The sequence below is a fragment of the Pelophylax lessonae genome, assembly GCF_965119305.1.
Source record: "Pelophylax lessonae genome assembly, chromosome: 2".
NCBI classification, from domain to species: Eukaryota; Metazoa; Chordata; class Amphibia; order Anura; family Ranidae; genus Pelophylax; species Pelophylax lessonae.
Window position 1 is genome coordinate 15,960,864 of NC_138769.1, and position 14,209 is coordinate 15,975,072.

General features: G+C 46.1%; 1 protein-coding gene across 1 annotated transcript in view; it reads right to left on the reverse strand.

Annotated features, from left to right (window-relative positions):
- The window catches only part of POLQ (DNA polymerase theta), a 161,097-nt gene that overhangs the window by 90,303 nt on the left and 56,585 nt on the right, over positions 1–14,209 (reverse strand). The window contains exons 10-13 of the mRNA XM_082247649.1: positions 12,429–12,571; positions 9,540–9,733; positions 1,316–1,440; positions 226–469 (exon numbers count right to left, since the gene is read on the reverse strand). Of these exons, the coding sequence (XP_082103775.1) occupies positions 226–469; positions 1,316–1,440; positions 9,540–9,733; positions 12,429–12,571 (706 nt within the window). The remainder of the gene's footprint in view (positions 1–225; positions 470–1,315; positions 1,441–9,539; positions 9,734–12,428; positions 12,572–14,209) is intronic.

Consider the following 14,209-nt stretch of genomic DNA (forward strand, 5'->3'; position numbering starts at 1 on the left):
GATAAGAATAGTAGGTGGTGTGAAGAGGAGGATTCTGGGAGTCTAGTCCTGTGTAGACAGAAGACAGAGGTCGATGATAAGAATAGCAAACGGCATGAAGAAGGGGATCCTGGGAACTCAGTGCTGGATAATGAGTCACACAAGGATGGTTGATGCAGGAATAATGGATGGTGTGAAGGGACACTGGGAGGGATGTCTGTCTGTTTAGCAGACGGGGTCACTCACCTTTTAAAGGGCACTGCATTCTTCAATGCTGCCTCCACGTCAGTAACGTTCCCTCTGGCCAGCTCGCTGATGGTAATGAAACCTGCGTTATAAAGAGCTCGGGCCCGCTGAGCATTCAACAGGTCCAAGCGGACCAGATCGCAGAGCTCACGCTGTACGCCAAATGTCAGGCGGCTCTGAAACTGCGACAGCAAGAGCTCCATGTTGTGCCAACCCAGGCGACTGCAGAACACCGTCACTATACCTATGAGACAGATAAAACATGAATCACTATACTGGCAGCACACACAGCGTACATCGCTCCACCGGCAACACACACAGCGCACCTCGCTACACTGGCAACACACACAGCGTACGTCGCTACACCGGCAACACACACAGCGTACATCGCTACACCGGCAACACACACAGCGTACATCGCTACACCGGCAACACACACAGCGTACGTCGCTACACCGGCAACACACACAGCGTACATCGCTACACCGGCAACACACACAGCGTACATCGCTACACCGGCAACACACACAGCGTACATCGCTACACCGGCAACACACACAGCGTACATCGCTATACCGGCAACACACAGCGTACGTCGCTACACCAGCAACACACACAGCATACATCGCTACACCGGCAACACACACAGCATGCGTCGCTACACCAGCATACGTTGATACACCGGCAACACACACAGCATACGTCGATACACCAGCAACACACAGCGTACATTGCAATTTCCGCAACACACACTGTGCTTCACTATACCTGCAGCACACATCGTACATCCCTATACCTGCAATAAACACATGCACACAATAAATAATCCATACCTGCAACACACACACACACACCTTACATTACTAGACCTGCAATACACACACACACACACACACACACACACATATCTATACCTGCATGCACACACACCATACATATCTATACCTGCACGCAGACACTCACCATACATATTTATACCTGCAATACACACACAAACATTTCATTTCTGACATTCACATACTTGCATTACCTGTCAGCCTCCACCAGATGGTGCCAGCATACCACTGCAGAGCTAGCCGCAGCATCTTACCTGCATATGTGGCCGCAGACTGTTGCAGAGACTGAAGCTGCCCTCGGCTGCAGCCATACTTCTTTGTCAGCTCTGACAGTGAGACCTCGCTGATTAATTCCAGGAGGACCAGACTTGTGTAGAACCTAAGAGGTTAGGAAAAGGCACAACACAGGACAAATTAAAGTAATGGTCATAGTACAATGAAAGGTCAAAAATACAGAAGACTGGTTTAATATACAGTATATTTACAAAGAATATTAAGTAAATATTTTAATCCAAGGAAAGAATTTGATTTTCTCTGTGGGATCATGAAGGATTTTTTCCTTTCTGGGAGGTAGAATTAGGCAGAGTATTCCAGGAGGGTGGGGGTGATAGTGAGTATACTGCCGTGCTTGTAAGGGATGAACCTGATGTACAAAAGATTATTTTCCCAGCCTTAAAATCTATGTAAACCAGATCTGGTCCCAATCTGAACTGCTTATTACCACATTAACCACTTCACTTCCAGACCAGGCCTTTTATGGCACTTTTTCTATACATGTAACTATCAGTATTTTTAACTAGAGAATTTCTTAGAACCCCCAAACAGTATATATCAGAGAAAAAAAAAATTGGTGGGTTTTCCAATTATTTATGTCACGCGGTATTAGCGCAGCGGTTTTTCAAGTGCAATTTTTTGGGAAAAAACACACTTTTTGAATTTTAATGCAAAAAAACAAACAAATGCACAACCCAATTTTTTTCGTAAAATACAAAAGATGAGGTTACGCTGAGTAAATAACTAAATAAATAGATACCAAACATGCCATACTTTAAAATTGCGCACACCCGTGCAGCGGCAACAAACAACGTCAATTTTACTATCCATAGACTTTAAAAGCCTTTACAGGTTACCACTTTAGATGTGCAGAGGAGGTCTGGTGCTAGAATTACTGCCCATTATCCAATGCTCACAATGATGCCTCACACGTGTGGGACGATTGCTGTTTGCGTGTGTGCAGGAACGACATGTGCGTTCACCTTTGAGCACAAGCACAGGGAAGCGGGGCGCTTAAAATTTTTTTTACACGGTTGCTTTGTATTTTTTGCATCACTTTTATTGCGGTCACAAGGAATGTAAACATCCTTGTGACAGTAATAGGCAGTGACAGGTACTCTTATGCTGAGATCTGGGGTCTATAAGACCCCAAATCCCTCCTCAGCCCTTAAAAGCATTCAAAACACCAAGATCCATGTTTTCTAATGCTTTCAGGTTTTGAAAATGGCGCCGTTTACATCCAAGGAAGCCAGAAATAATGTCAGGTTATTGTTTCTGGGTTACCATAGCTGAGAGCCAATCAAAACGGATACCGGTTTTTGTTTGGCTCTCCGACCAGCTGACGAAAGTGGCAGCTGGTCACTCAGGTCTCCCAGTGGAACAGGAAAGCCGAAGAAGGCTAGGGGAGGGGTGGGGGGTTGTATACGTCCTCTCCCGCTGCTTGTAATAGTTATTGAGTGGTTAGGTAGCCATTCCAATTGCTATTACAGGAGAGCCGGCCTTCAGCTCTAAAAAAACGGTACCGGGATGATGCCTGCAGCGGCATATCATCCCAGTGTAACCACCCAAAGTCCAGCGATGTATGGGTATGTCAATGGTTGGCAGCTGAATTTTTAGGTATGCATACTTTTGGATAATTATATTGGTCCAGCTTGGCTTGCAGGTGGAATCCCTGTGACATACTGGTGGAGCACCACTACTACAGTGATCAATGCTAGCTTCCAGGTAACTAAGCAGCAGCGCAGCCGCTTGGCGCAGGACTCGGAAACTAGCGGTAATCCCTGTATAGCGGTGCCTACTACAGTGATCTCCAGGTTTTATAGGGATCAGGCAGGTACGGCACATACATACTTCATGCTGGACCAAGGTAACCGTCCATAAACTATCCATAGCTGGAATTCAGCTGTAAAATGTCTGTAAACTGTGAAATTGGCTTTAATAAAACAAGATTTAATAGTGTTGCCAATCTCACTACTCATACTCTGGTTTTCCCATTTGGGGATTTGGGGGGGGGGGGGGCTGTGCTCTGCCCTGAAAAAACATATTGCCGGCATCCATTTAGATGTTGCAGACATTAGCTGTACAATCTTTTCCACAAGCAGGTATGATAGAGAGTAATCAAGCAACTGATTAGCAGATTGCTCAGCTAAGGTCTGCAGCACCTAGTGGCCAGCAGAGAGAAGCATGTGTGAGGGAACCGTCCTACACTCCTCTTCAGTGCTTCCATCAGAATACCGCTTCCTTCAGTCTGAACATAGATATCAGATATTATAGCTGCATATTTCAACCAAGAACTAGGCAGGACTAGTTTAGCTGCAAAACTGGAACTCTTTATTTGAAAACAGGGAATTTATTAGGGATCGACCGATTATCGGTTTGGACAATAATCGGAGGCCGACATTCACTTTTTTGAAAGTATCGGCCACAAACTTGGCCGATATGACTGATATTTTCTTAAAGGTAGGGCCTTATTGGGCTGCCTCTGTAGGGGAAGGGGGATGGGGATACAGTGTTCATACACATTTTTACCAATAAAAATTCCATGACTTTTCCATGACTTCAAGTAAATATTCATGACCTAATGTTTCATGAAATGTCTATGTATACATGTTAAAAAGGAAGAAAATCCATGTTACACCCAGCATATTTTCACTAAAATAAATGACAAGCTTTGTAGTGTACAGTAGAATTTTAAATATATACCACCTCTCATACTTTTCATCATGAAGCCATACATTTTTAAACCTGCATTTTCCTGCCATTGCTACACACCAACGTTAGCTGAAACTGCGTTACCCCCATAGACTGTAAAAAAGGTTACCCCACGCAGAGAACGTCACGTAAAGGATCGCGCAAAAGTTAACTATTGTAATTTAACCAATATTATCAACTATATTCGAATATACTGGAGAAAGAAAAAGATTTGATGGGCGCTCCTGCTTGGGGATAAAGCTTGAGTTCAGGCAGTCATGATGGATAAGGTGCAGCCGGACCGGTATGGATGGCACAGATGCACAAATGCGCCGCTTACATCAAGGGCAGCTCTTTGTTAGGCCAAAGCAACAGTCCCACGAACAGGCAGAAAAGAGAGAAAGGTGCCACTCAGTGTAGCAGATGTAAATAATTTTATTGACACATTAAAAACTTACATGGAGGTAAGCGTCTATCTTCATAGCTCAGCATCCTTCCGGGTCCACGGTGTTTCCGTCCCTGAGGTTGGCCATCAGCCGGGAGATGACACTAGGGGAGAACCAATCAGGGGACTCAGTCAGATCGAGGCAACGGTGAAGCGCATACCTCACTGGAGGGCCGCACGAACGTGATGACGCGGGGGGGGGGGGGGGGGCGGTGACCAGTTTTGGAGCATGTGTGAACCGCTCCTCACTGTCTCGGCGGAGACAGCTTCCCCCGCAACCCCCCCCCCCCCCCCCCCCCCAGTGATAGAAGAAGACAATGGCTCAGCAGGAGGGATTTCCCGCAATCAGCATGGTCTGTGTTGTTGGGGGAGTCGGGTAAATTTCTTTCCTGCAACCCCTGGTTGCAGGAAAGAAATTTGCACCATGTATGGCCTGCCTTACTGGGAAGTCACTCTTTACTTGTTTACTGTTTTATTAATCAACTCCTTCGCTGTCTTCTAAAACCACAATAGAAGCAGCACATCCAGGTTGGGCGACGTCTAAAATCTTAGGAGCCATACCCGGCACCCTACACCATGGGGAATGCCTGTAATGTTGCTTTGGGCACTACAGGGAAACTCACCTAGGCACTTTCTGCAACAGTAGCCAGGGTGCTATGCAGGTCTATCCTTATGGATTTCAGATCCTGAAGACCCCTTTGGGAGTGTGTCCACTGTGACTGGTGAGGCCTGGACTCTATACAGGATAGGTAAGACAGGGTCATCCTGTATTTCTGGCCATTACTGTGTAAATGGGACTGTAAAAACCAGGGCTATCAGTGTAAATTTTTTAAACCGTGTAAACTTTTCATGTGTTATTACACCACAGGCCACACACTTTACCACCACTTCCACCTAGAGCCCTTAGGTACTCAGGTGCTGCCCTTTCACTATGAGGACTTCGACACAGGACGATCTATACTCGGGTTGCCAGGACGGTCTATACTCGGGTTGCTGCATACACCTTCTGGGCACACGTGCCCCACAGATGAATACCCTCAACTGTAGCTATGGTGCACATGCTTCCCTTGCACTAGAGTAGAACCCAGTTTTAACACCTTTCTCTGATCCTGATATGCCCAGTCTAGAAAAGGTGGATAGAAAAGGTAATGAAGAGCACTCAGAGGCAGTGTTACAAGAGGCGACAAAACTTTTCTCATCCCTTGACTTTGCTATACAACTGAAGCTGCAGCTTTTCGTAAAATGTTTGCTAATGTGGACACTAGACATATGCCGGTTTTCGGTAATTCGATATATCGCGGTATTGCATAGCCACGGTATTGTTATTGTGGCATTTTTAAAATACCGAGTTTCTCTGCTCCTGGGTCTGACTTGTGAATTGATACATTTCAGTGAGCTGGATGACTCATTCACTCACACAGCTAACACCTAACTATAAACAAAAATGATTACATTGTATCTTTTCCTTCCCTCTGCCAGGGAGAAAGGAAGTTTAACCTCTTAAAGACTGGATCTTTTTCTGACACTTGTTGCTTGCAAGTTAAAATCAGTTTTTTTTTTTGCTAGAAAAGTACTTAGAACCCCCAAATATTTTATATATTTTTTTAGCAGAGACCCTACAGAAAAAAATGGCGATTGTTGTAATATTTTATGTCACACTGTATTTGCGCAGCAGTCTTTCAAACGCAATTAATAGACTTTAATGAATGAAAAAAAAAAAACGTAACAGTAAGTTATCCCAATTTTTTTTTTTTGTTACACAGAGAATCGTGAGAGAATCGTGATCTTTATTCCAAGCTAAAAAATCGTGATTCTCATTTTGGCCAGAATCGTGCAGCTCTAATATATATATATATATATATATATATATATATATATATATATATATATATATATATATATATATATACACACACACACACACACACACGCATAGCAGCCCACATTACATTATTATATAGCCATCAAGCAGTGTCTGGCCTACCTGGTGATGACTGGTCCTGGCGCTCTGATCCGATGGCCTGGTCTTTAAAGGGGAAAATCCTTGCGATCCAGAAGTGGTTAAACCTGCAGGAGGACCGGTGTTTCTATCTATTAATGACTTTACTATTGCTTTAGGCCTGGTTCACATGTATGCGGGTTGGGGGGCCCACATTTGCACAGGCATAACAGCCCATTGATGTGAATGGGCTTGAGCTGCTATGCCTGCGTTTTCAGCTGAAAAAAAGGTGCATGCAGAATTTAAAAAAATGCAGTGGCCATGAAATCCATCCTTCTTTTGCACCATGCGACTTACCTGCCGTTGCTGCACACGCAAACTGTTTTTAAATGCCGTGCTCACGTATATAAAAAATGCAGAAAGCTTGCCAGAGCAGGAACTGCAGGTTAGTCGCATGGTGCAAAAGCAGGATGGATTTCAAGGCCACTGAATTTTAAAAAAATGCTGCATGCACCTTTTTTCTGCGGAAAATGAGGGCATAGCAGCCCGTTCAAATCAATGGGCTGCTATGCCTGTGCAAATGTGGGCCGCCAACCCGCATACATGTGAACCGCCAACCCGCATACATGTGAACCGCCAACCCGCATACATGTGAACCAGGCCTAAAGCAATAGTAAAGTAATTTATAAACAACACCTCCTTCAGGTCTAACCACTTCTTGACCACAAGGATTTGCCCTCTTAATGATCGGAGCCGAGCGCCAGGACCAGTTATCACCAGTTAGGCCAGACACTGCTTGATGACCTATTTTAGGCCTGGTTCACAGAGTCTGTACTGACTGACTATATAATAATGTGCATAAGTGAACCAAAGCCCCTAAATTCAGCAATGAAATTCAAGTGAGGTAGAAATTTAATAATTTAAATTTAATAATAGAATACCGTGATAATACCGTATACCGTGGCAAAACCTTAATCAATTAATCGCAGCATGAAAATCTGATACCGTCACAAGCCTAGTGGACACACTCACTTCTGCTGCGCGCGAAAGCCTCAGCATTGTTGCACTTGATTTTCCTCCATCTCGCCATGCTGCTTTGGTTACATGGAGACCTGCAAACTTGAAGGAGCGGTTCACACATGCTCCGAAACCGGTTACCGCCCCCCCCCCCCCCCCGCGTCATCACGTTCTTGCGGCCCTCCAGTGAGGTATGCGCTTCACCACTGCCTCGTTCAGACTGAGTCCCGATTGGTTCTCTAGTGTCATCTACTGGCTGCTGCTGGCCAGTCTCAGGGAAACACCGCAGACCCGGAAGGACGCCTACCTATGCAGATAGATGCTTACTGTCACCTCCATGTAATTTGTATGTGTCAATAACATTTTTTACATCTGCTCCACAGTTGCGCCTTTCTCTCTTTTCTGCATATGAACAAATTCCATGACTTTTCCAAAACATTGTGAGGTTCAGTTATTTTCCAAAACTTTCCCAGGCCTGGAAATTGACATTTTAAAATCCCACGACTTTTCCAGGTATTTCATGACCGTACGAACCCTGGGGATAAGAGCGGCACCTGATTACACAGAGCAGGGTTCTTCTGCTTACCTAGCGCAGGTGCTGTCATATGAAGTCCCGCCTCCTGGACTGGCTCCTACCTATAATAGACAGCACACTGGTGACGTCCATCATAGGAGCCGGGCCAGGAGGTGGGACTTCGTATGACAGCGCCCGCGCTAGGTAAGCAGAAGAACCCTGCTCTGTGTAATCAGGCGGCGCTCTAATCCTAGGGCACTGGTCACTCTGCATTGGATGGGGGCACTGGTCACTCTGCATTGGATGGGCGCACTGGTCACTCGGCATTGGATGGGGGCAATCGTCACTCTGCATTGATGTGTGATTGAATGTGCAGAATATCGGCCCATATCGGCCGATACCGATACGTTGTGACCAAAATATCGGTATCGGCCCTGTAAAAACCATATCGGCCTATCCTTAGAATTTATACTACACAACCAGGTGAGGCTGATCACATTATCATATGCAAACAGAACTGTATACAGAAATATAATTACCATGCTATTTACCTCAGCACTTAAACCAGCCTAGGTGGAGTGCACAGAAGCATTGTAGCAGGCAAACAATAGATGACACAATTAACAATGGAACAGACAAGTTTAGCAAACAATATGTGTGATAATTAGCACAAAATAACAAAACAAACAGTGATCTCCCCCTCCTCAGACTAGTAGGCAACAGACTATAGAAGGAGACCTACTTACAATAAACCCATTATAGCAGGGGACCCCAGACAGGTGGCTTTCTGATGACATCAACATCTGCTAGTCTCACAGTGCGAAGCAATGAGGCAGTTTGAGCCCTAAACAGAAACCCCGAGCCGAGAGTCCCAGAGTCTGTGTGTCTTGGAGAAACATGGACTTGAATCCAAAGTAACATTTATCCAAGGGTCCCCCAGGCATAAATCTCACAAAGGGCAGTGTTCCCCCAAAAGCCAGGACCCATAGTAAGTGGGTAAGAGGCTTACTCCCAGTCCTCTCCAAAAAGCCCCTGTCCCGGCTAGGTCTGTCACAGCATGCATGTCTAAATGGATGCCAGGGATGTGATCTTTAACACAACGCTCAGGTTCAGAGCTTCATTTCATCTGTATATCTATAGGACATAGGACAGGGAGGTGTGGAGGTACATGGGCTACATTACATGACCATGAGGCAAAAAAATTTATCTAAGATGAGCGAAATTGTGTGATTTATGGCAAGTATTTGTTATGGTCCAATACTTCCGGACCAAGGATGTACCCGCATGTCGCTGGACTTTGGGTGGCTGCAGCTGCAGACATCATCCGGTACCGCTAAATAGCCAATAGATCGTTTTTACAAGCAGTAGGAGGGGACGCCCCCCACCCTCCTGTTGCCTTCTGCAGCTTGCTCGGACGGTCAGAAAGCCAAACAAAGGCTGCTGGGAGGGGACGGAAGGGGTTTAGGTTTATAAACAGTAAGTAGCACTAAGGGGTTTACATGCACTTTAAAGACATCTACACACTAATATGAGTTATAATAGTTTGATTGTCACGGTTATACAAAAACAAGAAAGTCCAGGTGTAAGTGAGCGGATTACCGTTTATGAATTGCGATCTGTCGCTGCTGGCGGTCATTTTTGGCAACGATTTTCCCCTTCACAGAGCGAGCTAGGAAGCCTTCCTCAATGCCCACCAGCTCTGCTACTCGCTTCATGGACACGGGAAGCTTCTCCCACAGGCAGAAGAACTGGTACCAGTCAATGGTGGCCCATTCTTCATAAACCGGAGTGACCTGGATCAACAGAGGAGACACACAGATGGTCAGGGGGTCCTAAGAGCAGAAAATATGAATTAGAGCCCTGCAGGGGGTCAGTTACTCCGATTGGGAAGTTACATCAATGAGGACGGGGGGGCGGGGTTATCTCATCCACAGGTTCTGGAGGTGCCCAAAGCTGGTTCACCACAAGCAGTATGTTTGTTAATATTATGATTTGCAGGGAGAAGAAACAAAAGAGATTGTTCCCTCTGTACAGAGCCCTGTATTTGTCAACACAAGGCTCTGGGCTGTTTTTTCACACAGCCAATCCGCAGGTCCCAGCCATGAATTATTGGGCGGGACCTGACAAAATCCTGCTGTATCCAATCACAGCAGTATGCAACGGGCGGGTGCGCATGCCTGCGCTCTGAACTGGGAAACAGGCAGCGATGTACAGGTATGTCACTGTGCCTGTAGGAGCCGCCCTGTGACAGTACAATTCAGGCGGCCGGTCCTATATAGATTAACATAGCATGGCAGGAGTCTTAGCAAGTCTCTGGTAACCCGCAGAATGTCTTAGCGAGTCTCTGGTAACCTGCAGAGAGAGTCTTAGCGAGTCTCTGGTAACCTGCAGGGAGTCTTAGCGAGTCTCTGGTAACCTGCAGGGAGTCTTAGCGAGTCTCTGGTAACCCGCAGAGAGTCTTAGCGAGTCTCTGGTAACCTGCAGAGAGTCTTAGCGAGTCTCTGGTAACCTGCAGGGAGTCTTAGCGAGTCTCTGGTAACCCGCAAAGAGTCTTAGCGAGTCTCTGGTAGCCCGCAGAGAGTCTTAGCGAGTTTCTGGTAACCCGCAGAGAGTCTTAGCGAGTCTCTGGTAACCCGCAGAGAGTCTTAGCCAGTCTCTGGTAACCCGCAGAGAGTCTTAGCCAGTCTCTGGTAACCCGCAGAGAGTCTTAGCCAGTCTCTGGTAACCCGCAGAGAGTCTTAGCCAGTCTCTGGTAACCCGCAGAGAGTCTTAGCGAGTCTCTTGTAACCTGCAGAGAGTCTTAGCGAGTCTCTTGTAACCTGCTGAGAGTCTTAGCAAGTCTCTGGTAACCCGCAGAGAGTCTTAGCAAGTCTCTGGTAACCCGCAGAGAGTCTTAGCAAGTCTCTGGTAACCCGCAGAGAGTCTTAGCAAGTCTCTGGTAACCCGCAGAGAGTCTTAGCAAGTCTCTGGTAACCCGCAGAGAGTCTTAGCGAGTCTCTTGTAACTTGCAGAGAGTCTTAGCGAGTCTCTGGTAACCTGCAGAGAGTCTTAGCGAGTCTCTGGTAACCCGCAGAGAGTCTTAGCAAGTCTCTGGTAACCCGCAGAGAGTCTTAGCAAGTCTCTGGTAACCCGCAGAGAGTCTTAGCAAGTCTCTGGTAACCCGCAGAGAGTCTTAGCAAGTCTCTGGTAACCCGCAGAGAGTCTTAGCAAGTCTCTGGTAACCCGCAGAGAGTCTTAGCGAGTCTCTTGTAACTTGCAGAGAGTCTTAGCGAGTCTCTGGTAACCTGCAGAGAGTCTTAGCGAGTCTCTGGTAACCTGCAGAGAGTCTTAGCGAGTCTCTGGTAACCTGCAGAGAGTCTTAGCGAGTCTCTGGTAACCTGCAGAGAGTCTTAGCGAGTCTCTGGTAACCTGCAGAGAGTCTTAGCGAGTCTCTTGTAATCTGCAGAGTCTTAGCGAGTCTCTGGTAACCCGCAGAGAGTCTTAGCAAGTCTCTGGTAACCCGCAGAGAGTCTTAGCGAGTCTCTTGTAACTTGCAGAGAGTCTTCACGAGTCTCTGGTAACCTGCAGAGAGTCTTAGCGAGTCTCTTGTAACCTGCAGAGTCTTAGCGAGTCTCTGGTAACCTGCTGAGAGTCTTAGCAAGTCTCTGGTAACCTGCAGAGAGTCTTAGCAAGTCTCTTGTAACGTGCAGAGTCTTAGCGAGTCTCTTGTAACTTGAAAGGATTCTTAGCAAGTCTCTTTGTAACGCACAGAGTCTTAGTGAGTCTCTGGTAACACGCAAGGAGTCTTAGCGAGTCTCTTGTAACTTAGAAAGAATCCCCTGTAATTTGTAAGTGTAGTCTAGAAGTCTCCTGCAACTTGGAAATAGTCTTTGCAATTTTCTTGTAACTAGAAAGTGATCTCTAACAGTCTCTTGTAGCTTAAAATTAATCTCTACTAGTCTCCTAGGACTTTAGGAAAGGAGTCTTTAGCAGTCACCTGTAACTTGAAAGAAGTCTCTACTAGTCTTGTGTAACTTAAAAATGTTCTCTAGCAGTTTTCTGCAGTAGGGGGTCCATTGTGACCCCCTTCCCCTCTACTGTTTGCAGTTGCAATGCTTTGCAGTTTTCTTAACAACAAAAATAAAATGTCTTTTTTTCTTTTCTTGCAAACATGGATGCATTTATAATTTTTTGTTTTATAAGGTGGACTTGGCCTTTAACAATGGCAGCTCTCTTGTAACACAGCAAGTTGTACTTTGTAGCAGGTTTGCAGTTATAAGTAAATGGCAGGTAGCAGGTTGGGTGTACAGAAAGAAACCCACACAAGGCTCTACATCTTCAAACTATGGCCCTCCAGTTGTTCAGGAACTACAATTCCCATCATGCCTAGTCATGTCTGTGAATGTCAGAGTTTTAAAATGCCTTTATGGGATGTGTAGTTCCTCAACAGCTGGAGGGCCGTAGTGCTCTACATTAAAACACTGACCAATGAATGCAATTCTACCATACCAGATAGAGGATGTGCAGATCATTCTCCAGTACGAATCCCTTCATTGCTCTCTGGAGATCAGCAAAAATCCCCAGAGCCTCCGAGGGCGAGAGAGAGGAGGAAAAGGTGGCAGAGCCCAGCTTTGTCGGACGATAAACTTCCACTGTAAACGAGAGAAGATATTAAATAGAATAGACTGAAACGTTGTTTATACATAACGTCCCTATTCTCATACACACAGACATAATATATAGAATATGTAATCTGTAATATGTAAAGTACCCAGGAGTGTATTTTTTTACATTACAAAAGTCCACATATAATATTAGGAATAAATTGCGGTATACATGTGTCTACAAACAATAACGGAATTTTTGTAAAATCTTACCTGTAAAATTCCTTTCTCTGAGTCCTCCGACAGTCGCTGCCTCCTCATATTCGTCACATATGGGGTATTAGACTTTTCTCCGAAGGAGTAGCTAGGCAACAGAATATGTTAACATTAAAGCTTTTAACATATCCCACCCTCAAGGGGTGGTCCCCTCAGTCAATACCCTCCTACTTCCTGCAACCATATCTCAGTTTCAGTGGAATAGCAGTAGAGTATACAACCAAACCCCAAAAGAGGGGCGGGGGCGGCGACTGTCGGAGGACTCAGAGAAAGGAATTTTACAGGTACGATTTTACAAAAATTCCGTTTTCTCTTACGTCCTCCGACAGTCGCCGCCTCTTCATATTCGTCACATATGGGGACGTCGCAAAGCAGTGCAAACATGAGGGGTGGGAAACGCATCCGCGCCGAAAGGCAACGCAGTCTCCGCATCAAAGAAAGGAACCTTACCAAAGGAAGGAAACCAGCTGGGCTACAGGAAAAATAATTGCTCAACAGGAGCAACAACCCAGGAAAAGACAAATAACCAGGGGATAAAAACTTATCCCAACAGCCAGAGGTCCCCAACAAGGGACCCTAGGGAATTGCCGCACTAAGAACCTTGCGGCCAAAGGAAGCATCCGCCGATGCCTGAACATCTACTTTGTAGAATTTTGTGAAAGTGTGCACGGTCGACCAGGTCGCCGCCTTACACACCTGGGCTACAGAAGACCCATGACGACAGGCCCAAGACGTACTCAGAGATATAGTAGATTGCGCCTTCACAGGCACAGGGGGAACCTTCCCCTGCAAAGCATAGGCCTGTTCAATAGTCTGCCTGATCCATTTGGCGATGGTAGAGGCCGAAGCCGCCATGCCCTTCCGAGGACCCTCTGGAAGAACAAACAAGGAGTCCGTCTTTCGAAAGGACTCAGTCGATTTAAGGTAAACCCTTATCGCCCGAACAACATCCAAAGAATGTAGTCTCACCTCCTTTGGATGTTTATGCTTCGCGCACAGCGAAGGCAAGACAATATCTTCATTAAGATGGAATTCCGAAACTCACTTCGGAAGAAAAGAAGGATTAGGTCGCAAGACCACCTTATCCAAATGAACAACCAGATACGGAGACTTGCAGGACAAAGCCGCCAGCTCCGACACTCTGCGAGCCGAAGTGATCGCAACCAAAAAGGCGACCTTTTTGGACATCATAGACAACGAGATCTCCCTGATCTGTTCAAAAGGAGCACGTTGTAACACAGATAGAACGAGATTCAAGTCCCAAGGGGGCAGAGGATCCCTCCTAGGAGGAACCAGATGCCGCACTCCCTGAACAAAAGTGCCAACCAAGGAGTTGGAAGCCTTGGGACGTTGAAACAGAACGGCCAGCGCAGACACCTGACCCTTTATCGTAGCCAGCGCCAAACGCTG